Source organism: Chanos chanos, chromosome 10 (genome assembly GCF_902362185.1).
Source record: "Chanos chanos chromosome 10, fChaCha1.1, whole genome shotgun sequence".
Lineage (NCBI taxonomy): Eukaryota > Metazoa > Chordata > Actinopteri > Gonorynchiformes > Chanidae > Chanos > Chanos chanos.
In genome coordinates, this window is record NC_044504.1 from 16,026,937 (window position 1) to 16,052,578 (window position 25,642).

A 25,642-nucleotide genomic window follows, 5' to 3' on the forward strand; every position below is an offset into this window, starting at 1 on the left:
GGAATCACATTACTGAATGCTGTAGTTTGCGTGCAAGGCTAAAGGGATACGCCTTAGGCACAGTGGGGGCTGTATTAGAAATCTCAAGGAGAGGTGTCACCTCTACAGCCAGTACATTGATATAAAGAACCTACTGACCTTTACAGCACTTACATGATGTACTGATGTTCTTTGTTGTTTTTCTGGATAGAAGCTGCTGGATGCTTCTGCAGGAAGAGGAGGAGGGATTTTCCCAAGGTCTCTGACCCACAGTCTAAGCATAGTGTGCGAGGAGGATGAAAGCACTTGAAGAATTGTGTGAGTCTTGAGTTCAAAGCATTGTCCTGTCATCTGATTAATCTCATCCCGACCATGTTTCAGCATACACAGGACAACTGAGTTGTGTGTGTGTGTGTGTGTTTGTGTGTATAAATATGTGTGTGTGTCTGCGTTACCCGCAGGCCATGTTATCTCTGCAGCTGAAATTTAAACTTCACTTTGAGTGACAGATACCTCTGCCTCCTACGCAGAGCAATTTGCCTCTCCTTCCGTTCCCTGTTTTCCACTTTCTCAGACACACACATGCACACACACAGACCATTTTATCTGGGGAGAAGACAGAAATACGACTCAGGCAGGGGGTCGCTCATTTGCATGCATACGGTATCGGAATACATTATTTATCCCAAAAAGATGTTTTACACATATGCAAATGTGACCTTGTGAAATTACAATCAAAATATTTTGGCAGTGGAACTACAGAAAAAGATGCATTTTTTTTAAACGATAGAGAAGTATACTCATTCCTTTTCATGGTTCTTTGATTGTATCCATCAGTATCACAAACCTCTAAGCTCTCTCCCCGTAACGTTCTTATTTCAAAGTTCTTCGGCAGTAGGCTATTCCACACGCCTGCAGTATAGCACATTAGAGAAACGGTTTAGTGAGTTTAAGGAAACGTTTTTAGTGCTGGCTCCACTCTGCTGCATTGCTATGAATAAGTTCATATGAATACCAAGTGATTCCCTCAGGCACCTCCTTGGCTCTGAGAATGCCAGTGAGATTTCAGGAGAGGAAGCTCGGTGTAATTTTTCCTGGTGGTGAGTTCAAGACTTGCAGGTGCTTCACATTTTTATGTTTCAAGACATGATAACACATCACACAGAGAGCGAGGCTCCTCCCCAACCAGTCCTCCCTGCTTCGTTCACTTCTCGCCAGAGAGGTAGTCATTAACGAGAACCAAAACAGATCAGTGAGTTACAGATGCAGTTGCATCATCAGGGGTATTGCTTTAATATAGAATGCAAATGAAAGCAATGGAATGCTGCCAAAACCACTGTGTAGTCAGAGGCCTTTTGATTCCTCCACAGTAATTTCATCTAAAATGCAAATTTGAAACATTTGGAATTGATTAGCTGTGTTGTGTTGCGAGTGCAATGAAATCCTCAGAAAGACGCCTGAGAAATGGTGAGAGCATTTTTCTAGGTTTATGCGTTGGTGGTCCACATCTCCTCAAGTTAAACCAGCATTTTAATACTTTATGTGCCCACAGTGAATACAAAATCGCACGAAAATTAAGTTAATGACTAGGCTAATGACACAAAGCGCAGAATGATCGCTATTCTGCCTCTGGTTGAAGAAAAGAAAATTAATCATTTATAAGCTGTTTATAACCTGCATGATGGTTCCGATTTTATTCTGCCACTTTGTATTAAGAGATGTGCATTAATTTCACTGCAGACAAAACGGCATCCAGATGTTCTTTATTTATTCGGTTGTGCCGCCTAGGGGAATCGAGTGTGTGCATCACCAACTAGATGTAAGATGACCAGAAACACCCAGAGGGACACCCAGATGGAGAGCAGGTGAAAAGGCCTGTTTATTTGGCCATAGCTCAAACACAGAACAAAGTGAAGTTATTAAACAGGCTTTAAGCACAAATGATCAGACATTCAAAAGAGCTAAGACTGGCCTGGGAGATCTTCTATTTTATTCATTCCAGTCCTCGCCCAATTTTTCTGAGAAGATCCCCTTTAAAAGCTTGGACTGATAGTCCACCGTGTGGTAATGTGAAATGGTGGGCTCTCCCCCTTGGCTCTTGTCCTTTTCCAAATATTGAGATTAAATCTGCGTAGGCAGTGCCTCAGTTATAGTCACTGCTTTCCAGTAGAAACCAAACAGTTTTCATATTAAATGTATCGATCTTTTGCTCTTCAAAAAGCAGATATCCCATCAGTTTACAATTATCCAATAAAGCACTGACCAAACATACTCAAAAAATTCAAATAGTTATACTGTCTAGCATTTTGATTTCATACAGTACTTGACGAAAACATCACAATACTGAAAGATATCATGATATTTCACAACTAACAAAGCATCAAGTAAAGAAAACTGAAATATAGAAGCATGCCATTTATATTGAGAAGACCTATAATTGATGATTTTTTACAAGTTGGATTATATCTGAGCATGACTGACCTGCATGGAACACAAACAATAAACAAACAAATTATTTTATTATAGTTTGTCGTCGAGCAGATTGAAGTCTCTGGGGACCTGGAGCAGACTACAAACAGCTTCATATGTTCAAATGATGTTAACTTCACTGCTGTGACCGAATGTAACCGGCCAGTAGAATTCACATTCAGTCAGTTCACAGAAAGTTTTGCTTTCAGGTGACAATATATGTCCTCTGGTGTATTTTCTCGTGTTGTTATTTAAATTGTGTCCGATAAACACTTACAAACCTAATATTTTTCAGGTGAAAGAATCCTTAAATGACTTCTTAGATATATGATTGTTACAAGAGAAACTTAGCCACCAGTGGTCTTTATTATATACCATTTCAATCAAGCTCGCTCATTTTAAATTTGAAAGCAGCAGAGGACAAAATCAGACAATTTTCAAGCTTTTCTTTTGAACCGACAGAGGCTTTTTGCTGCTTCAGTCCATTGTGGCTTCAGCTGCTTTTTTGTTATCCATTTATTATTATGTTTTTAAGATTTATGTAAGCAATAAGCCCATACCGGCCTAATGGTGGCAATTTATAGTCAGTTAGTAATATCTGAGTTTGCCAGTGCCCTCATGAGAGATTGCTAAATACATCAGTAATCATTTCAGAAGCTATTACTGATAGTCTTAGAAGTTTATATTTCAAGAACAAAGGGTCATTGTTAAACTTTTCAGCATTATGGAGATGACGGTATCTAGTATACTGTTTTCCAAAATGATGGAATTAACTATGTAGCCCAAAAGTATCATCCATGGCGACATGTGTGTGTTCAACAGTCCTCATGGTCATATAAAAATTTAAGTTCTTTCTGATTTTTTTTAAATTATTGTGTTAAATAAAGCCCTCTCTAAACATCCTAGGATGTGAGCCACTGTCACACCAAACATTGGAGCAGAATCTTTGTTCAGCTGAAGTTTTTCTTCATGTAATATATACAGTGCATTTAGAACCTCCTGAACAATTTCAAGATTCAAGATGTGGGAGATTCATATTCTACGGAATTTTTGCATTTGAATGTATTTTATTTATTTACTTACTTATTATATCATTTTTATACTCAATAAAAAACTGTTGTGCCCACATGTCTTGCACAGTTATGTGTTAGGGTTTGGGCATTGAGTAAACAGTGACATTTGGATTGGCATTAACCGGAATTAGTTAGGATGTGATAGTATCAGAATGCTGGTTATAGTTCACAGGTCATTTTATACTGAGTTGTTTCTGTAGCTGAGGCGAAGTGAGGTCCGTGACACGTCTGTGTTCATGGTGGAGAGGGGAAAGTGCTCATAGCTGTCCTCCAGAGGTTGGCATCGGCAGTGCAGCAGAGCGGCTGCGACCTCCTTGCGGAAGTTGCTGTTGAGAAAACCATAAATGATGGGGTTGATGCAGGTGGAACACATGGCCAACAGATGGCACAGTGAGAATAACAGGTCATGGTGGCAGATGGGCAGTGCCTCCTGGTGCCAATCAGCCACCACATTGAAGGCGTTCAGTGGCAGCCAACACACGGCAAAGGCAGTGACTAGAGCCGCCAACATACTGTTGATACGTTTGCTGTGACTCATGCGACGGTTCTCCTCGGTGCGACTGCACTGCCTGTCCAGCATGTGTCTCCTATGTCGCAGCCTGAGGAAGATGCGCAGATAGCAGAGGAGCACAAACAGGAGAGGTGCACAATACTGGAACACCAGCAGACATGTTGTGTAGGCCAACTTTTGCTCCTGTGATGGCCAGTGCTCCAGACAGGCCTCCAGCTGGGCTTGTGGGTTGGGTAACAGGCTGTAGGGCTCACTGGTCAGCAGGTGGAAGGCTAAGAAGGGCAGTGAGGTGAAGCAGGCCAGAACCCAGATGACCAGAACGGCCAAATAGGCTTGGGGTACGCTGGGTTTCCAGCCTGAGGGGTTAATGATGAGCTGATGGCGCTCGATGGCGATCAGCACCAACGACAAGATGGAGACGGTCACCGATGTGCACTGCACAAAAGGCATGAGCCGACACAAAACGCCCCCAAAGATCCAGTGGTCCATGAGCGTGTAAACCACGGTGAAAGGCAGACAGAACACACACACCAGGATGTCAGAGACAGAGAGGTTGGCAATAAGGATACTGGTCACGTTGGCTCGATCTCTCTGGCGTGCAATGATGCAGATCAGACAAACATTCCCAAACAGCCCCAAGACCATAACCAAGCAGTATGACAGAACCAGCGCCACTGTTGTGCCATGGGACATCCAGCAGGAGGCATCGAGCTGAAATTGGCTCTGGTTCCTAAGGAGGGGCAGGCTCAGGTTCAGGAGCCCCCACCAAGGCATCTCAAAGGGGTTAGGCGGCATTAGCTGCCTTGCAGGCAAGGCCGCTAGAGGTTCATCACATCCCACTGAAAAACACATAGATATATACAAGTGAAAGTCATTTAAGGTGAACTCATATTTTACTGCACCATAAATGCTATCAGTCGCTTACTAAGATTATTGTTTTTATAAGCAATTGACCACAGCTGGTAAGAATCAGTGTCATCACAGTAATATGATGAACTAAGAGCAAACATTAGGAAAGCAGACATACCATTAGACAGTTGATGAGTCATGAGACTATGTTAGAATGTCAAGCGCCACTGCACGCCTGCTAATGATGTTTTTTCAAAGGAACAAAATGCAAAGCACACACTCACACACACACACACACACACAAAAACGGTGCCTGGGTATGGAGCTCACCATGATAATATGCAATTACGTGTGTTTCATCTTGAGTTGAATTGGATAAAGTTACTTTTTTCCAATAGAAATGTACATTTAACTGTATCTTTATTGCTGCAAAAACTTGGAATGTTGCCCTTCGTCTGACCCTCCACGGCAGCCTACAAAAATCTGCCTACAGAGAGATTTTATTTCAGTGTCAGAACGGAGCGCTCTTGTGAAAGAGGCAATTAATTCTTTAGTTAATTTATTCTGTATGGAACTGTTTACTTAGGAAATCACACAACCGCAGCAGTGGCCATTAAGTAAATCTCATTTTAAAGATTTTAGAAAGGGTTTTGAAGAGGTACAAATCCAAAAGGGAATAACCAGTTGTATTTACAGATGAAATTACAACAAATTTTGTGTACTGAAATTATTGACGGTAAATTACTGGAGAATTCACTGCATTTACGGCACACTGTCAAAAATGCAGCATTGATATCATCAGACAGGTTGTGTGTTAGTCGTATGATATTCTACTGTGGAAGCATTTTGACATATTCTGAATACTCAGCTGTGTTTTGAAATGGCAGCATGACGCTGTTAATGAAGATACTGTTACTGCTAGCAGTTTTTAAGGTAAAATACTGTCACAAAATTGATTGCATTTCTGCTGGAACTTTTCTGCATGTTACTGTAATTCAAAGACTGCCATTTACTGTATGCTTTACAGTGTTTATAGTTAAATGGCAGCCATAATTTTAAGCAAAACTACCACACTGTAAATGTAATTACAGCCGAAAGCCTCAAAATAACACTTAATTTTGTTCATGCAAATTATAGCATTGTAGTTATAAAGGGATTAATCTTTCAGCAACTGTTTGCACTGATCCAGCTCTGTGTGTTTGCTGTGTGTTTCTGTCTCCCAACTGTTTACTACTGGATGGTCACTGAGCTTTTTACCTGGCTAGAATGCACATACTCACTGTTTATTGTATTGCCAATAGTGAATCCCCTGAGTCTCCACAAATTAAAACTTGGTTGTTGTTTTTTAGAATGGAAACAGGAGTGTATTTCCCATGAATAAAAATAAGAAAACTCCAAGCAAAGCTGATCATTAGCCATCCAACTTAATGTACATTTAAGAAAAGTTCAATAGCAAACCTCAGCCTTAATTCATAGTACTGTGCTTAAACCACAACATTCAGCAGAGATACTGCGAATGAATAGTACATTGTTCTTGCTGCTAACATATAGCTGTTAAATGATTTACTACGGTGTGATTTCAGGATACAGCAGAAATACTGTAAATAACTTTTCAGGCAAAACGGCTGCCAGTAAAATACTGTATATTTATGGAGAAATGTTTTTAAGTTATCCCTAAATCTTTTGTTTCTTTATATTAATTCATTGTACATTGTATAATATTAGTATATTGTTATATGTTGTACAATAGTAATATACCATTAAGCAATAGGAAAAAAAAGGAGACACAGAAAATCAAAAAGAATCTTATTTATAAGTGCCTCTCCTTACGTTAGCTTTTGACATATAAACTGAGAACTTCCGTGGTTGGTAACCATTGAACATACCTCACAATGGTTCCATAATGACCATGCAGTCAGTCCCTCAGGAGACCTACATCAATTGGCTGGTGTTTTGGTGGAAAGGCCCAGAGCCTTGTCCCGATTGATCTCCATCTTTGTAAAGGAAATCCATGGGTACTGAAGCAGACTGACCAAATCCATTGTTCATAACGACAGCCGAGACTTTTCCCCTCGGCTCTGGGGAAGATGGGAGTCGACCAGAGGGCGCCAGAGATGTTTTGTCCGTACCTGCCAATAATGAAATTTAGTTGTGTAATGGGTGTATGTGATGGTTTACTTCGAAAACCATCAAATTTATGTCTCCCCAAAGGCTTGATTTTGACGATCGTATTATGCTCTTGGGAATAACCCTCACTGTTTTCCAGTCAGAAGTAAATTGAGAAAAAGGTTCCTATTAGGGTTATACATGATACAGTTCTCTGGAATTCACACATCTTAGCAGAAGGATTGAAGTGTATGTTGTTCATCCCCCATCAATCTTTCCAGTGAGATAATATTTCCATTAAAATTCAGCAGAAGGAGATTTAATGGGAAAAAAATGATTATTGTACATGTGAACGGTCATTATTCATCCACTAACATTAAGTATATCAGCGAACAGGAAATCTATCAGTTTTCAGATACTAATGCAATCGACCATCCTCTTAGCGATTGTATTGCTTTGTTGTGATCCTGTTCATGGCTAGTCGGAAGATGAAAATGCTTTTTTGTTCAGGTGTAATGACACACCATCAGGGTAATCTAGCCTGTCTACATTTGAAAATGTCATTACTGCAGCCTTTAAGTTGTACCTTTCATCTTAACAAAATCATTTCAAGGAAATTTTTTTCCAGAAAAAAACACTAAAAAAAAAAACTATTAGTCTGAATGATAAAAGAAAAAATTTGCATTATACTATTCTATGATATCTCACCTTATTCAACCTGTGACACGTGGGTGGAATTACAAGCAGATGTGTGAATGCATTCTCTGATATGCCTCAGGACTAATGGCCTTTTCTGAAGCCAGAAATCTCATTTCTCAGAACGGATGGCGTCCATAAGGAATAGAGGGACACATTAACCTGGAACACAATCTCTGTGTACTGCTCCTTCACCAGCTCTTTTGCCATTTTGGTTTGGTCTTTTTTTTTTTTTTTGTCTGTACAGGAGGTGGGGCTACCTGAGGCTGGAGAGCATCAGGCAGGTCCCCACATTGGACACACATTGGAAATAAGATTATAGACCTGTCTCCGAAGTCCCAGTATCGCCGAAATATCCCCTCCCAAAACAACTGCATCTTTGCTTCTCCTGCCCCCTTTCCTCTTTATTTGGTGGTTATGTGTGTGCCCAACGAGTTCAGCTTTAAGTCGTTTAAACTTTAAATTGTAAGAAATCGGCAGAGCATGCTGGCAGGAAAAAAAAAGTCTGGTTTTAAGCTTCTTTACGAAAAATGCTTCTACTCAATTTGCAAGCAATGTAAAAGAGTCAAGGAAGTCTCACATTTTAAAAAGAAATCCTTACACCAAATGAAAGCAAATCCTCGGAAAAATGGCACACAGTGAGACCAGTGTGTGTATACTTGTGTGCTACCATTTACCAAGATTAGTCTAATGTCCTGAATTTCAGTTGAGTGCGTTAGCATTCATTATAAGCAACATGACACTGTATACTCTACCATTTGTTTTGCCACCTTCACATGAGATTCCACTGAGCACTAGAATACCAGCTACTTGCATTTCAAGATGAGCTGCAATATCTGCTGCCACTGTAAGGTATAACAAACTGTGTTTGAGTGTGTTTTTGTCAGGTTTATAACTGAGCACATATCAAGCTCACTCAGTAAATCCATGCTGCTGCAGGCATGGCAAGTCTCCAGCAGTGTAGTGTGTGTGTGTGTGTGTGTCTGTGTGTGTGTGTGTTTGTGTTTGAGATGAGCCCTTAGGGGATCCATTTCTCTCGACACTGTTTTTCCTCCCCCTGCACTATCAGCATGCCTGCAGCTGATGAGAAGGATCTCCACAGCCCAGTGCTCTCCATCAAGCTCTACTGAATCCTTGTCTCATTAAGACATGTGCCACTCTCCAGCACTGGACAATCGATGATCCTTTCGAACCTCTATGCCATACTGTTAAAGATGATACAAAAATGAAGCTCTTTGGTATTTCATCCTGACCTTTCAAGTACCAATAGTCCAACCATTAAAATGTCACGGGTTCTGTCTCATCACCGACCTTCAAATTGCTCTATCTCTGAAAGCAATCTAAATACTAGGAGAAAGACGTCTAGATATGTGCGATGATATTTTTTTTTTTGACTGGGTTGCCTGTTAGGTTTCCTTTGAGGTTTGTGATCCTAGTGTGGAGGAAAAAGCCCTGCTCTTACAGTGCCCCGAGTCTGCAGGATTACACACCCGTCCTGATCTAACACACTTGACTCTGCTTCTCAGGGACTTCAATGGATGAATCAGGTGTGTTTGATTAAGACTGAAATATAAGTCTACTCACCAAATAGCTGTTCAGGGAGCGGCTTGGCTGCCTGTGATGAAGACTATAGGAATTTAGGATGACCTCTCAACGGAGGCAAGGATGGTTAAACTAAACAGTCGGAATGTAGAGATGTGATATAGGTATGTTGTGTTCCAAAAAAACAGAAAAAAGAAAAAAAAAAAAACAAAAAGAAGAGAGAGCAAGACTTGTTATTTTTTTCCACTCGTTGACTAATACAGACCAGAGAGTGACCGAAGAATGCATAATCTCACTTCACAGTGTGTATGAACGCTATTTCACAACTAGTTTTAAAAATAACTCTCCTCTGAACGTCAAGGGCGGAGTATTAAATGCCATGAAATACCCATTAATCACTGACCTAAGAGATAACCACATGCTTTTTGTTCACCCTAAGGTATTGGGGGGAAAAACATTATTACACATAAATACAGACCAAAGATCAGTACGATTTGATAATTACAGGCAGATATTTGTATAATAATAAGTACTGTCAGTATTTTGCCATTACTTCAGATTCATTGGCTCAATAATATATATATGGTGATTTTCAGTGCCTGTCTCAGTGATTTATATATATGTGTGTGTGTGTGTGTGTGTGTGTGTGTGTGTGTATATATATATATATATATATATATATATATATATTACTCAGATAGTTGCTGAAAATCATTCAGATGAGATTTCTTCCAGAGAGCACAACAAGAACAATTGGACCTAAAAAATTACAACAGTTTCTCTCTCTGCAAACTCCTCTCATAGCTGAGAACCATCAATCTTTGTGGACGTTCCAAACCACCAGGTAATCCAGACTGAATGGGAGGGAGGCTGATCCAATGAGGGAAGAAAAGAAAGAGAGAGAGAGAAAATTGCCTGTGCCTGCTTCAACGTCATGGTAACCCCGCAGCCAACCTGTCGATCCAAATGACCTGCCCCAGGGGTCTATGGCATGCTGTTTAAAATAGCCAATCAGAGAACAGAAGCACATGCTATCTCTACACTTATTCTCTGATAACACATCTGGCTTAATGGGGTGTCTGGGGCCTGCTGGAGAGTGTGTGGGTGTTATTGTATTTTGTTGGGGTATTAGAGTGTATTTGTGTTTGTGTGTGTGTGTATGTGTGTGTGTGTATGTGTGTGTGCGCGTGCGTGCGCGAGCGTGTGTGTGTGTGTGTGTGTGCATATGATTGTACATGTACTCTGGACTTTTTTTTAAAATTCATTCTGGTACCTGGAGCTTTTGTATCCTGTGAAAACTCATAAACAGTGTTGGGTGTTTGTTCTGCTTGCTGGTGAATACGCATTACAATTAAAATGATACAGACAAAAGGAAGTGCTGTCTGTGAGCGCACGCAGGGCTATCACCTCCTTGTGGTTTTATTTCATTTAAAAAAAACTATATATTTTTTTCAATTATAATAAATTCTGACTGGAAAAATATCTGTGTATACTCTTAAAGATTACATACTTCATTGAAATCATTCAGTAATAGATATAGAGAGATTACCTGTAGAGACAAATCTAGGGCAAAAAAAACTATGTCTTAAACGTATCATTATGATGGCTTTCATGTTGGTAAAATGCAACATACATAAGTATCGCATGCCAGTCTGTGCAAGAATAAGTGCCTATGAACACTCAAGTATGGTTGCAGATAAATGTGTAACATGGATTTATGTTTGAGATTGTCTTGGGATGCAATCATGTCTCATTTGATATTTATGACAGAAGGCATGAACAAGGCTTTATCATGTACTGTAACAGAGTGCATTCTATTCTATATCAGTATCTGCTGTGGAGACAGAAATGTAAGACATCACAAAAGTGTTGTTTTTTGTGTTTGTGAAAGAAGTCATGATCATATGTTTATGATGTAGTAAATCAGAACACAAAAACCACACAGTCTATACCTCCATGACATTTGCAGTAATTTTCACAGGGATTCTGTCTCTACAGCAGATATTGAACTTAGCAAAGATACAGAATAGAATAGAATAGAATAGAATAAAGAATTCAGTCTCTTCAAATTTCTGTTGCACTCCCCCTGTTAGTCAGTGTATTCATAAAAGGCTCTCCTTCTCTCTTTCTGTCTCTCTCTCTCTCTGCCTCATGCGAAATGCCTGCTTCAGGGCTACATGTATACATCATAGGAGGAGAAGAGGGGGAAACTAACAAAGCTGTTCAGACAGAGAAAATAGTTCCCTTGGACTTGAAAAGAAAATTGCACTGTTCTTTTTTCTCCTTCATCTGTATCTCTTAAGGTTCAATCAGTGTCTTTAAATAAACCTCCTCCAGTCTTCCCTGGTACACTGAGGGATCAGACTGACTGATGCTGACTTGAGAGGTTATTTAGAGAAAAAAACACATCAATAGTCAATTCCTAAAAACACAGCATTCAGGCATTTCTCTTCTGAAATTGTTGAAAATACATTAATGGAATAACAAAAAAGGACATAAGTAAATAAACAAAGAATGAATGATCTCTAAGGGCCTGTGGATTTTTTTTTTTTTAACATCAAATTGACATTGCATGAAAAATTAAAACCGTCAACTGATGGTTAAAACATCAACTTTGCTGGATGTTTCTTCAGACGACACACACCTGATGGCAGCCCATCTCACTCTGATTTTATTTAATATTCCCATTTTCCATCATATTTTTTTCTACGCAAAATAGAAAACAGAACTCTTGAATAACCCACAGTTGTTTTCTTCTCAACTGCAAAATGATTAAAATATTCAAGCATTTTGAATCCTTCACAAATGAAAATACGGAACATGTGTAATTTAACAGAATTTTGTTTCACGACTGTAAAAACCTCTGTTTGTGTCATAGAAAAGGTGAAGGACTTACGGGCTTATGGCACGCGTGATCCTCTGCGGAGAGACGTCTTTGAGAATGGGCACAGTAACGGCCCCTGAAGCAAAGCGACACTTACAGCCCGGCACGGTCCAAGCACGGTCTCTCTCATGCCTTTACCTGCCAACCTGTGTACACGTGTGATACTGCACCACAGCAGGGTCCCTCGCTCTTTCCCTTAAGTTAGAATGAAAGCTGATTCTGTCTGTCTTTGTCACTCTCTTACTCTGTCTCAAGAACACAGTGCTCCTTCTTCTTCCAGGAGGAATTAAAGTCTGTTGACACTCTTCCCTGTGCTCTCTTCCATATACTTCGCCTTGTTAAGAGCCGCTGGTCGACGCAGCCCATGAGCAGAAAATTGGATTAGTGTGGCTGTGTGGAAACCAGCAGTGATGTGTGCTTTTACTGTCCCCGTGTGGTGAGATAAGTACTTCGCTGTCAAAATGAAGACCACTCTGCCTTTGATTGAACTTAAATTGCCCAACCTTCATTCCTTGAGTCGTATTAGAACTTCCATTGTCTTGCTGAGATAAAGATAAAACGACACAAATCTCACAGATTTTCATATTCACTTTATGGTAAATCTGTGGTGAAAGTCACTTATGCTGTGAGTTATGTTACATTCAAAACCTACATTTTACAACCCAGTGTCTCTGGGGAGTCCATATTCTCCCAGGGTCCGTATAGACTTGATTGTTATGTTCTCATTGATTAGCTGACAACAGCAGAAAATTCATGGACATGCAAACAAGAAAAGGGAAGAGTTGGTGTTTCAAAACCTTATGGATGAACCTGAAGGATTAGCTCACAGATGCATAATGAATCTAGTATTGTAATATCATAGCACTTTTGCAATATAAAAATAAAGAGACAAGTTAACCTCAATACTGAATGCAGCAATAAATGTTATAAATAAACACAAAATCCTATGGAATAAAAAGAAAAAAATCAAACATACATACAAACAAAACCTCATAAAACAATAAAAAAAAACATAGGAAAAGAAAAATTTCCCCTTAAATTTGTTTTATTTCATTTCTCAGAAACGCATACCAAGTGCTACTCTGTATATAGGAACTGTTCTTAACTCTGGAAAGAGTAATTACTGTTACACCACAACCATACCATCTATCAGTAGTATTGGATTATGGATTTAATTTACAAGCTGAGCGCCACATCTCAGTTAAGTCGGGCTAAAACACATGTTGGAGGAGTAGGTTGCTTTGTCCACAGTTCCCCCGTAGCATGCAGGAGGCTTGTAAACCAGGATAATTCCTGAGGGCAGGAGAGAGAGGGGGAGAGGGGAAGAGAGAGAGTGTGTGTGTGAGAGAGAGAGAAAGAGAGAGAGAATTACTACAAAAAATCAATATCATAAATAGCTATGTATTAAGGGATTAGCTACATATATAAGGTCCATGCCTTGAGCCTCTTGCCTCCGTGTCTAACTTAGTAAATCCATTCATGAATAGATGAATGACAGAATCAATTATACATTCATCCATCTGCCCAACACTCCAGCACTCAGCAAACAATGGAGACAGAGCTTGGCTGATTTTGGGGCCTGGAAAATTTCCTGAAAAATTTCATCTCTGTTTGCTTTAGTTGCCAAACAGTTGTTCTCTACACACACACACACACATACACACACACACACACATGCACGCACGCACGCGTGCGCGCACACACACACACATACAGGTCAGACCACACAAGTCCTCTAGCTAGCTTGAAAAAGCCAGTCCTAGTATTGTTATCTAATAGAGTAAAACTTATTTTCTACAAATGTTACCTTTCGTACTTCAATGAACAAGACCCCTGTTAAGGCTGCAGACCCACCATATTCAAGCTGATGTAAAGATGCCCCTTCTAGTCCCTTTAAAATCAGACATTTAAAATCAAAACCTTACCACATAATCAATAATTAAAATCAAAACCTTACCAGACATTTAAAATCAAATCTTACCACATAATTTATAAGTAATTTGTAAAAACCAACCAACCAAACAAAATAACATCACATAAAGTTACCATGGTCTTTGCTGTTTTAACTGAAGCAAAACAGACTGACACTGAACCGTCTTAAAATGAGTTGCAGCACTAGTCCGTTGAATTCAGAATCAAATGTAATGCCAAAAGGGTTGTTACTCTTGCCTAAATCTTTAAACTATACATACCATTACCTTTAGTTACACTACTACATTTCTACTACTACAGCCATCACTCACACCTAGAAACGTAATCTGGAATAGAGAACACTGTCCTTTTTTTTTTTTTTTAAAGAAAACCTTGATATCTGGTTTACTGGTAGTGCTGTGGTTCCAGTCATCTGACGTAAAACATGTTTTGCATATGTAGCAGCCTTGCTCGCTTTGCTCTTTGTGTGCGTAAAGTATGTGTTGTAGTTTCAAAACCTTGAAACTGCAACGCACGTTTAGCAGCGTTCTGTATTCAGAACAGCTTCAGTACTGATACAGTTATGGCACCATGCAGTTTTTGACAACGAAAAGAAACCCGGTAATCTGTTTGTTTCAGATTGCAGATTAATCGATTTATCAAGCTCGCTAAATAAACATCACGTATAATAATAAAATTTTAGGGATTCATTAGTTATACACCCGCCTACAATTTTACAATATAATTACAGTAAATTACTGGCAACAATTTCGCCTGATTAAATACAGTCTCCCCCCCCACTGTATTATAAAATTAAAACACCATATTTCTAAGCTGGTCACTGTATTTGTAAAATTTTTCCTGTACCCTTGTATTTCTAAAAGACAGCTGCAGCCGTATTTTTGCTTTATTATTGCGGCATTACAATCCCCAGTGAAAAAAATGCTCCCTTGACTGTATTTTGTTTTATTTACCCTTGGTACCTATTTATCCTCCCTTTTCTCAACAATTTAGCCGACGATGGCCGAGGAGGTTGTACACTACCACAGGTCTCCTCCGGTACAGTCACCAACCGTTCATTTTCACCATACGGCAAAGAAGTTTTCCGGGGGTGCCTAATCTAATACAGGTACCGCCAACACAATGCAATCCCGGTCTCTACGCTGGTGAGCTAACGTCTTGTCCGCTGCGCCACTGTATACCTCAAGTCTTGTGTGAATTCGAGTCAATCGAAATTTCCCGCAGCAAATAATAGCTAATTGTTGTAACGAATACAAGGACACACAGTTTGAGGCACCATGCAGAAAATATCCTACTGACTCTTCGCCATCTTATTTATAGTCTAATTTGAATTCCATTTTCCTTTTTCTAATCAGGCGAAATCGAATCTATTGGGAATTTCTGTTAAATATAATTAAAGGTATTTTTGCAGCATTTACTGCGGAGATCAACTCTTCTTTTTTCTGCTGATGTCGTAGAAGTATCATTTGATGTATGATACCAGAGTCATTTTGTATTTGTAAACTTCAGCTTTATGCAGATCTGGACTTTGAAACAGCGACTTTGTCCTTTTCTTACCTACATGCCTTTGAGTTGTCATTTATCATTATTTGAACTTTGAAACCAAAGAACTCAAGAGTATAAGCCCCTGATAGAATATGATCTCCACAGCAGTGATGTGTTACAGCCTAGGGGTTCTAAAAGAAGTGAAGAACCACATCAGAACTCCTCTGAAAAATGATGTCTGTCTGTCCCAGCTACAAAACAAAGGGAATAATGTGAGTGAGATCAATTTAATGAGAAGGGAAGTTGCCATTTTTACAGCAGTAATCCAGTTTCTGCTCATGGAGTGCTTTGTAGATGTAAAAGTATGGGGAATGCTTTATTCACAGAGAAGACTGGAAGAGGAAGGTGTGCTGTGGCTTTGCGTTCACTCTCGTGCCAGTTTTATTTTTTACTGGTTTGCTTATTCCTTTCCTTTTGCCTGTTTTTATACATTTCACGAGAGAAAATGACCCGACATTTTATTGTTAAGAATTCTGGTGATGTGTTTTTCTCTGAATAACCTTTCAGATCAACTCAGATGTGCTAGTGTTGGCCTGAAAAACTGCTATGACCGTTGAGGGGTTAAAAAAAATATTGTAGGGAGGGGTTGGGGGTGGGGAGGGGGGGGGGGGTGTTGGACTGGAGCTGATAACCACTGGAGAAGACTGACTTATTAATCCATGACTTATTACTTGTAATCAGTTGACAGTTATCAACGCATATAGAGAGGAGCCCCGTGTAAACTTTTATTAGTCTTTATGAGCAAGACAAAAAGGTTTCTCTGGACTGGTAAACAATATTCTTGTATAAAATAAATATTAATTTTGATACTTATTACACACCATCAAATTATGAGTGAGCTATGGTTCAAAGGCCTAGAGGCTTTAGTACCAATGTAAATGTTTCCCATCATAAAATTGTGCTTTATGTAAACAAGAGCGCGCGAGCGCACACACACGCGCAATCACACACACACACACACACACACACGCACGCATGCACACACATGCGCGCGCAAACACAAACACACACACACACACACACACACTGCAATGCAGTTAAATTAATACATTTAACAATTCGTTCTTTTCTTCCATTTTTTCCCGAACAAATTTGATACCTAACACTGTAGATTTTGTTTTCCACTGGTTACACATGCCAAACAAATACTGATGGATATAATGGCTCTTTGCCAACATTCTCCTCCCTCTCAGTGTAGCCAGATCTATGTTTATTTTATGCAAATTAGCTTCAGAACAACAGGGAACACAACTGAATTGGCCTGGCTGAACTACAATATAATGACGTTAGTTTTACATGGTAAAGAAAGCAGAAGAGCAGAATGCTGTGCAACAGAGAAATGGAACATGCTTGTTGAATTTTAAAATTCATCTAACCAAAGTCCACTAAAAAGGTCCAACAGGTCACAAAAGTTACCTCTGATACTGCTGAAATATCCATTTCACTGAAACTCTCAAATAAAAGATTTTTGTAATAATCAGACCAAGTGTCAGCCAAAGTCTATTTTCTCTGTGCAGTCAAACTGCTTCTCATTTGACTCCTCTGCCAAAATGGGTAACTCACTTACTTCAATCACTTACTGTAACTTTGGCAAAATAAAAAGGGCATTTGGTTGTGTGTCAGCATAGCAAAATGTTCATTTAGCTGAACGTTAGCTGGTTGTGTAACTCAGCGCAAGTGCTGATGTAGCTAATATTCGTAGAGCTTAGTTTCTGCAGAGTTGGATGCTAAGTTCATAGATAAATAGCAGCTGAATGCTCGAAGTGGTTGTGTGTGAACTGATATGTTGTAATGAAATGCTATTGCAGTTTAATTTTAGTGCAGATGAAAATTTGAACAGTTGCATGTTAATGGAATGGACTGTCAGCAGTACCAAATGATACTAATGCTAGCAAGGTTCAATGCTAAAAGAACTGAGATCTGCTTGATTCAATGTGAACCCAACAAAGAGGACATTAAATAATAAAAAAAAGACTTCAAAAGACCCTTAAATGGGGCACTGTTTGGCACTTTTTTTGTGATGAAAAAGGGCAAGGCAGGTCCTTGATGTGAAAGGCCTGAAATCAGAGGTGACATTACCTCACCAAGATATGGCAAATCGCCCAAAGGTAAGAATCCTTCAACCCTTTCTAAATAAATAAATAAATAAATAAATCTCCTTAGTACTCCAGAGTGCCCAGGGGGATATAAATAAGGGAGAAATACTGACAGAAAATTCACACACACACACGCACACACACACACACACACAGATTCATCTGTACGCCAAGGTCCTCCATTGCTAGATCTAGCCGATGAGATTCTTCATGAAGGCAGGTTGGGAGAGAGGCCAGCAGTATTCATTAGGCACAGTCCCATTAACGTTACACTCGAAGAAGGAGAAGAGTGGAAACCAGATGCGTGCCCGTCGACTGTGCTGGTATGCCCGCGTGTTTGCCAACGTGTGGTAGTACAGGAACAGTCTGGTCGTGATGTAGAAGGCAATGAAGACGTCGATGGAATAATGTTCATGAGCAGCCAGGATGAAGAAAATGCCGAACAGGTTGAGAACCCACGACATGGTGTGGATAATGTTCCAGTTCCGAGGAGTATCTACAAAAGGACACACATCACTGTCAGCATAAAGCACACTATGCTACTGGAAAAATGCACCTTTTCTGTTTGTGTAGCTGATTATGCCTCAGATAAAAGGTGATTATGGTAGACTGTATTTTACTGTGTAAATAAAAGTTAAGGAACTTTGAATAAAAGCAAAAACTGAACCATGCAACAACTGTCTACACACACACACACACTCACACTCAATTTCCCTTTATATTCTTCTGGGAACTTCCAAATAACTTCTATTTTATTTTTACTAAAGTTGAATATCCTAACCATAAACAACTAAATTTTATTTACAACAATAACATAATATTTTATTAGCAATATCACTAGACTGACAAATTGTCCCTACTAGGTTCCCACTGTTAGATATTTATGTCCCCAGGGGGAGATTTGGACCATTTGAGGCCATAAAAATCCAAAAAGCACAGACATACACAAACAACAACAAAAACAAAAACAAACTCATGTTTCACACCCACACTCAGTGACAAAAAAGTTGAGCATGGTCAGAACCACAGTGTGTCCACTGAACATGTAGTCTCCACAGGTGTGCACTCCAGTTAGACTCATTCCAAAACCACTCCAGATCTCAAGGGCCCTCTTCAACTTCACCCAGGTATCCCCATACATCTGCACACAGTCAAACAACCACCCACATCATTGATATATCTTAGTCTGTTTTCTCAAATACAATAGAGGCCCTTATAATGGCTTTCACAACTGAGCACAATTCATAAACTGTACAGTCTGTACACTGGATATGGTATGCAGGCATATATGTTTAACATTAGTTTTACTGAGTGGACAACATTTTTGACTGACAAATATGTATGAGTGAATATAACACATTTACATATAACAGACAGATGCATCTTTTGAACTTTCTACCGGAGAGGTCGAAACGAAACCTAAGAAACATCCAGATCTGACGCAATTACTGAAGCAGGATTTGTTTTGACGTCACTATGTTCTCTTTGTTGTTGTGGCCTTACTGTAACCTGTGGATACCTGAGAATCTGAACCTTTATCTGTTTTGTTGGCACTGGAGCTAGTGATCCCTGATTAGATGTCCTAAGCCCTTATCATCACATTAGCACACCCATTAGTACATTGCAATATACATCCATTTCATAGGCCCCGTTAATATAATTAAAAACAGTGTTATTGAAAAAAGTCATTTCCCAGAGTCTCAACATGGTTTATAGTGGGCGTTACATATAAAACCACCCTGGTTTTGTAAATAATTATAGGCTATGAAAATATTTCTATGCTGTGTATGAAAAGTTTCACTGGGCTGACCTAACAAGGTATAGAATTTTATGTTGGGTAATATGACTAGTTTACCTCACTTTGCACATGGAAGACAGTGAAGCTCCTCATAATTACAGGGGGAAAAAAGACTTGCATCAGGATTGTACAGGACATGTTTTCTTTTATCTAATGAAAAGCCTACAGAGCCAGTCAATACTAAGTGTCAGCAGAGCTTTATCCAGAGCTGACTGTGGCCTACTGCTGTTTGCGTGTACGAGCTTGTGTGTGTACCAGTGTGACTCACCTTCCCCGAGCACTGGAGGTGCTGACCTGGCACAGACAGAGAGGTGACAAACATAGTGACACAACGTAACAAGAATACTGTCCCCATCAGACTGCATAGTCTACGGAAGAGAATGGACCTGAGCAACACACACACGCATGCACACAGACACAAGCAAGCACACACACACACACACACACACACACAGACATGCACACACACATATGCGGCGCGCGCACGCACACACACACACACACACACACACACACACACACACACACACACACACACACACACACACAACACACAGGCAAAGTTAGTCAAACTAGCTTAGAGACAGTTGTATTTACACATTAGTGGTTAAGAGGTCTGTATTACTTGTAAATGTCTATACTGTTTTAATGTGTGCACCTGTGTTTGTGTAGAAGCAGTACCAGTAGCAGGATATAACACAGGACCAAACCACACGCTTCTGCCATGGCAAATGCCCAGGGAATTCTGGGTACACTGTAAACAAGGAGAAAACACTGCATTATACACAACGGAAAACATCATCATATTTACAGAGGGGACAAAAATATGTGGTTTGTTGTGAAGTCTTTTCAATGAGGATAGCTCATTCAATTGTAAAAGTAATTAGTTAGCAGAAGTAGAGGTCATACATGACACAGTAAAGGGATGAAACTGATTTGACTTCACTGTCAGCTTAACTGCAGCCTGGGGAGAGGGAAGATTTAGTAGCATTAGGTAAAGAATTGAAAGGCCTTGAACTTTCCTATTATACAAACTTTTTTGGGAGTATTTACTTATACCTTGTGGCCAAATTTAACACCTTAAGAAGGCAAACAACAGGTAAAATCACCAGTTGGATGCTGAGTTTCAACTTGTGATAGACAGACTTCTCTACCAATCCAAACCAGTTCTCAGTTGAGATATGAAATATGTGGAAATGTACAGTTTGAAATACGGGATGATGATTGCTTTCTATTATTCCAGTATGCACACATGATGAAATTGCTTCAGTATCAGTTTCATCATTTTGTAATTGCCAAAGGCCTCTGATGCAACATGTTAAATTAAAAAAAAAAGAAAAGAAAGAAATTTCATTCCTTTCGTGTTGCCCAATCTCCCTTCACTTACAGAATAAACAATAACAGGGCAATTATAAGTATAGTTTTACTCTGGGGAAAAAAAGCCTTTAAAACTCATACTAAGTTTTAACCTATGATATGTTAGTGTTACAAACCTGTCTAGGAAAATATCAGGCAGAGGAGGGTAAGTCTGCATGTCCGGTACCCTCTCGTGGACCAGCACCATTACGAAGGACGTAAAACCGAACACAGATATGACGTAGACCAAACTGAGCACCGTCTTCCAATATTCTGGATCCAGACGGCCCAGATGCTTGAACTTCCCATTTGAGTATGCGTGGCCCTGCTCATCCCTGAGTACTGTCACCGTGCCGACTCCCTCCCTCAGCCGGCAGTCCCCCCCGTTACACAGCCAGTCCCCACCACCGCTGGCGGTAATGTGGCCTCCATCTGCCACAATGTGCCCGTTTAACCCTGACCAGGACCCTGGGTTTGACCCTATATCCTGTGAACGGGCTCCGTTCTGTCTCTGCAGCTTCCTCAGCGCAATCATCAGTCTTTTGATGTCACCCAGGACTTTGAGCTCCAGCGGAGGAGAGCGCAGGTCGTACTCGGTCAGAGACAGCAGACTGGCTCCATCCAAACGATGCCTGGTACAGAGCAGTTCCACGTAGTCGCAAAAGCCCTGCTCTTTCAGCCAGCGTGCTACTTGCTTTGTGCTCCAACCCTGCACACTGCCTCCAGGAAGAGCAGCCATGTCTGTCTATGTTACACAAACAGAAAGAGAGCAAAAGAAAAAGAGAAAGCAAGAAAGAGAGAGAAAGAGGAAGTTAGGATACTCTTTCAGGATAGGCTTATTCTACTTTAAAAACATACACACATAGACACGCACACACACACACACACAATCAGATTACAAAACATAAAAGAGGACTAACTAACGTGACTCCTTCACGAATGCTGCAGCTGCTAAAGCACTTACTGAGAGATCCAACCGGGTTAGGTTCTTCCTGAGTGGTGTGGATAACTAAGATTAGGCTGTAATCCCCTCACTTATGAAAAAGAAACCACACAGCCACACACACCCTAACTCACGGTCTCCTCCTAAACATGGTGAATAGTTTTTCATCATTTGCTCATTAGTTAGTCATGTAAATCATACATTAAAGTGTTTCTGATGGTGACAATCAACAAGAGGGTGTACCCAAAAAGCATTTCCAAACAAAAGCTATGAGATAAGAAATTACAAGAAGTCAATTTCAAAACAACTGGTTACAAGCTCACATTGTACAAACTTCACTGTTAGTCACACACAGAATTTTAAGAGAAGGTTCTGTCCACTGAATGACTCTCTCGGTATGACACGAGACAAAAGTAGCTTTGTTAATACACATACTCTGTTGAAACCACAATCGAATGTCCTCTCTCAGACCAGACTTACGTTTACAGTTGTGTACGGCAATCTTTTTATGTGGCTAGGTTGCTACCTCTGTGGTTTTCAGCACTCTATTTGTCCTTTCCTCTCTCTCTGAAATGCTGACAGGCTAGCTGTCACTGTTGACGCAAGGCTCTGGCTTATGTTAGCTCAGGCCAACGACCCTTCTATGCTCTGCTCCAAAGGTCTGTCTCTAATCAGGCCTCCTTGCTGAGTAAGCTGTGTCGTCCTCACTGCTATCACTGACCTAAAGTACATAATAGAGAACCCCTGGACCTTTAACCACTACAGTACAAGACTAAGAACTTATCAGCAATGCTTTCCCTTTTCATCTTTTTGAATGTCACACAGTAATTCAGGCTGTATAAATGGATGGACTGACTGATGGATGGACTGAATGATTAAAAGAGATGATGTTAAAAACTAAAGAGAGGAGTAAAGACAATTTGAGTTAGAGGAAAAAAATGGTTTTCTGGTAGAGAAGCATTTGACAGGTGTATCATCAGGTTTGAAAATTTGCTCTATCAGCGGCCCTGGCTAAAATCACCCAAATCCACAAACACACCCATTAGTTTATGGTATAACTACATCATAATGCTAAGAAATCAACAAGTGGGCTACACTGCTCATATTAAAGACACATATTTTCATATTAAAGACACATATTTTCAGTATTTGTCCTATGAAATTATTGAACACTGCCTAAGAAACGTAAAAGTTGAAAGGGAAACTTTAGCATTCAACCTGAAAACAGCAGATTTTTTTCATGCTGGTGTCAAACCAGTACACTGGCAAGAGACATCGATTACAGGCAGATATTCAATCACCACTTAGTACAAAGTACAATTAACGTTTCACAACAGATACACGCATACACACACACGCGAGCGCACGCGATCATTTAATTTGTCTATCTCTCTGATCCACTGTTTAATCTACTATTATTGCAATACTAAACAGCCCAGTCAATTGTGTCAGAGCTAAATGAGATCAACAGGCTCTTCAAACAGAACACACTGGATCATTGGTCCTGTTTACCTGTTGTCATGTCTGCAGGTCTTCTGAGGCATATAAAAATGTGAGATTGTAACGTCACTTTCAAAACAAAACAAACAAAACAAACAAACATTTAACTCGCTGACCTCAAATGGTAATGATACTCAAAAACAGGTTTAGAAAACGAAGCAATGATGAAAGTTTGTTACTTTCAGTTTGTGATCAGTCACAAATCAGTGACCAAATTAACGTTGCTTCCTCTCTCGCGGAAATTAAAAAGATTAGAAAGAGTCGAAGAGCTTATTGTAGGCTAATTAAGGACATGTTGGGCACGAAGCCAACCACGGACTACTATTTCCGAGTGGTGGCTCCAGTATCCATTGTCCCAGTGATGTGAGTATATCTGTGTAATCACAGATCACACAGTGAGACGTTGAAACTTGATCCAAGAAATTTGGAACGACCTCTTTTCAGGAGTGAAGCTGAAGTTAAACCCTTAAGAAGATAGCTCCCTTTCGTTAGCTAGGTTTACGAGAGTGAAAACAGAACAAACTTTTACTGATACGTGGTATACGGTTCTGCGAACACCTCTCAGTTAGCAATATATATGATAAATAAACAAACTAACAAAACAAATAACGACAAAAACCCATAAAATGAGCCCAACGAGAGACATCTCAATAGCATTACGTTTCAGAACTTACCCTCAATGTATTCTTCAGTGGGTAACTGGAGGGCCTTATCGAGAAACTTCACACAGGAGTTTGAGATATCTTGCGTGTTGAGCAATTGCGGACTAGGGCCAGATCAACTTGATGAATCACAACCATGCTGCCTGACACCAAAGCAACCATGTAAACAGGAACTGCATCAGCACGGGAGGACCACAAAACCCAGCCCATTAACTTGGCCCAGCCCAGAAACTGACCGGTCACACGCCAGTGAACAGAGTGTGACATCTACCGGTTAACGTTGATATTCTAGTTAAAACTTAGTTTGTTCGCATACAAATATTTGAACTTAAGGCTTTTTCAGGGATGAGCCGACAGTTTCACTCCTGTCTCAGCTTTTTATCGGATAGCTCAGGTGTTTTCATAAAGGACATTCCTGCAAATTTACAGAAAAGAAGAACTCATTTTACAGACAGATACACAACCATAGCTACACATTTTACATGGGTCCAGTCAAAGCACTATGATAAATCTGACACAAACCCTGAAAAACTGACTGCTCAAAGACAAGAGCAGAGCTTCAAATGGCGATACCATTTCGTTACTGTTTCATTGTGTGCTTGTCTGTGTGAACATCAGCATATGGAGTAATGAGGAGGAGCTGACAGTGCAGCTTTTTAAGAAGTCTCATACTGTGATCCTTATACATAGATAGATAGATAGATAAATAGTTGACTTTATTAATCCCCAGAAGGAAATTAAATCGCCATAGCAGCCAGATACATTAAAATACAAATGACAAAAGAGTACATGGACACAGCAGCTAAGATGATTAAGCATTAAGACTAGTGCATGGATAAGTGGAGACACTGACTGATGGTCTGGTTATAAATAAGGTACAGATGAAGGCATAAGTGCTGAAGATTAATAACGTCCTGATTAATAAGATGCAGATACATACAATGTTGTAGTGTGCAAAGAGCAAAGTGATTAGAGTAATAAATAAAAGATAAGTCCCAATTTAAGAGCTTTATTTAAGACAGAGTAATAGTGCACGCCAAATCTTGCTATAGAGGATCACAAAAACAGCCCAACACGTACTACACATAAGTTTAGGCGAACATTAGGGTCCATTTTCATCTGATTTCCAAATCCAAACCTGTGAGACTGTATTGTTGTTGTTTTAATTAAGCCTATTTACATGTTTTGTATTTGCTAATACAAAAAACAAGCAACCTAGAGGAACTGAAGTTATTTTGGTAAAGCAGGAACAGACGTTTTTACTGGTACTACATATTATTTATAACAGAACAGAACAGAAACACACGCACGAGCGCGCACACACACACACACACGCACGCACGCACGCACGCACGCACGCACGCACACACACACACACACACACACACAGAAGCTCATGTTAAAATGTGCCTCTCTTTCAGGCATTCATTTATCATGCATTGCACTGACTGTTCCTTTAAATATAATAATAATAATAATAATAATAATAATAATAATAATAATACGTTTATTTAGAGCCCAATATCACTATCTGTAGTCTCAAAGGGCTTTACATGTCTATAACAAAGTCAAATCAAAATTATATTATGCATTAGTTTGAGAAAATAGATAAGTCTTCATTTTAAAGGTATTGAGAGAGTTTGCCTCTCCAACTTCTGTAGGTAAACCATTCCAGAGGAAGGGAGAGTGGTAGGAAAAGGC

At 39.8% G+C, this 25,642-nt stretch overlaps 2 protein-coding genes across 3 annotated transcripts; both read right to left on the reverse strand.

Moving 5' to 3' along the window:
- Positions 1–3,699: 3,699 nt before the first annotated feature.
- npy4r (neuropeptide Y receptor Y4) lies at positions 3,700–4,827 on the reverse strand. The gene has a single exon (XM_030787401.1). It carries the CDS (start codon positions 4,825–4,827, stop codon positions 3,700–3,702), a length of 1,128 nt encoding a protein of 375 aa, XP_030643261.1.
- Positions 4,828–16,604: 11,777 nt separating this feature from the next.
- Positions 16,605–24,038, reverse strand: samd8 (sterile alpha motif domain containing 8). 2 transcript variants are annotated; one of them, XM_030786052.1, is made up of 6 exons: positions 23,954–24,038; positions 20,974–21,581; positions 20,139–20,234; positions 19,749–19,866; positions 18,673–18,823; positions 16,605–18,178 (listed from the first exon to the last, which is right to left on the reverse strand). In XM_030786052.1, exons 2-6 carry the CDS (start codon positions 21,573–21,575, stop codon positions 17,874–17,876), a joined length of 1,272 nt encoding a protein of 423 aa, XP_030641912.1. In that variant the 5' UTR covers positions 21,576–21,581; positions 23,954–24,038; the 3' UTR covers positions 16,605–17,873. The 2 variants fall into 2 exon arrangements, with proteins under 2 accessions (XP_030641912.1, XP_030641911.1); XM_030786051.1 differs by lacking the exon at positions 23,954–24,038 and adding an exon at positions 22,260–22,440.
- Between the last annotated feature and the right edge of the window lie 1,604 nt (positions 24,039–25,642).

What these genes read in the sequence shown, in the direction of transcription:
- npy4r (XM_030787401.1), bottom strand. Translation starts at nt 4,827, where the DNA reads ATGCCGCCTAACCCCTTTGAGATGCCTTGGTGGGGGCTCCTGAACCTG.
- samd8 (XM_030786052.1), bottom strand. Translation starts at nt 21,575, where the DNA reads ATGGCTGCTCTTCCTGGAGGCAGTGTGCAGGGTTGGAGCACAAAGCAA. An exon ending in CCTGATATTTTCCTAGACAG is followed by an intron (nt 20,235 to 20,973) that starts GTTTGTAACACT and finishes CCTTGTTTACAG; the next exon opens with TGTACCCAGAATTCCCTGGG. An exon ending in CTGCTTCTACACAAACACAG is followed by an intron (nt 19,867 to 20,138) that starts GTGCACACATTA and finishes TGTGTTGCTCAG; the next exon opens with GTCCATTCTCTTCCGTAGAC.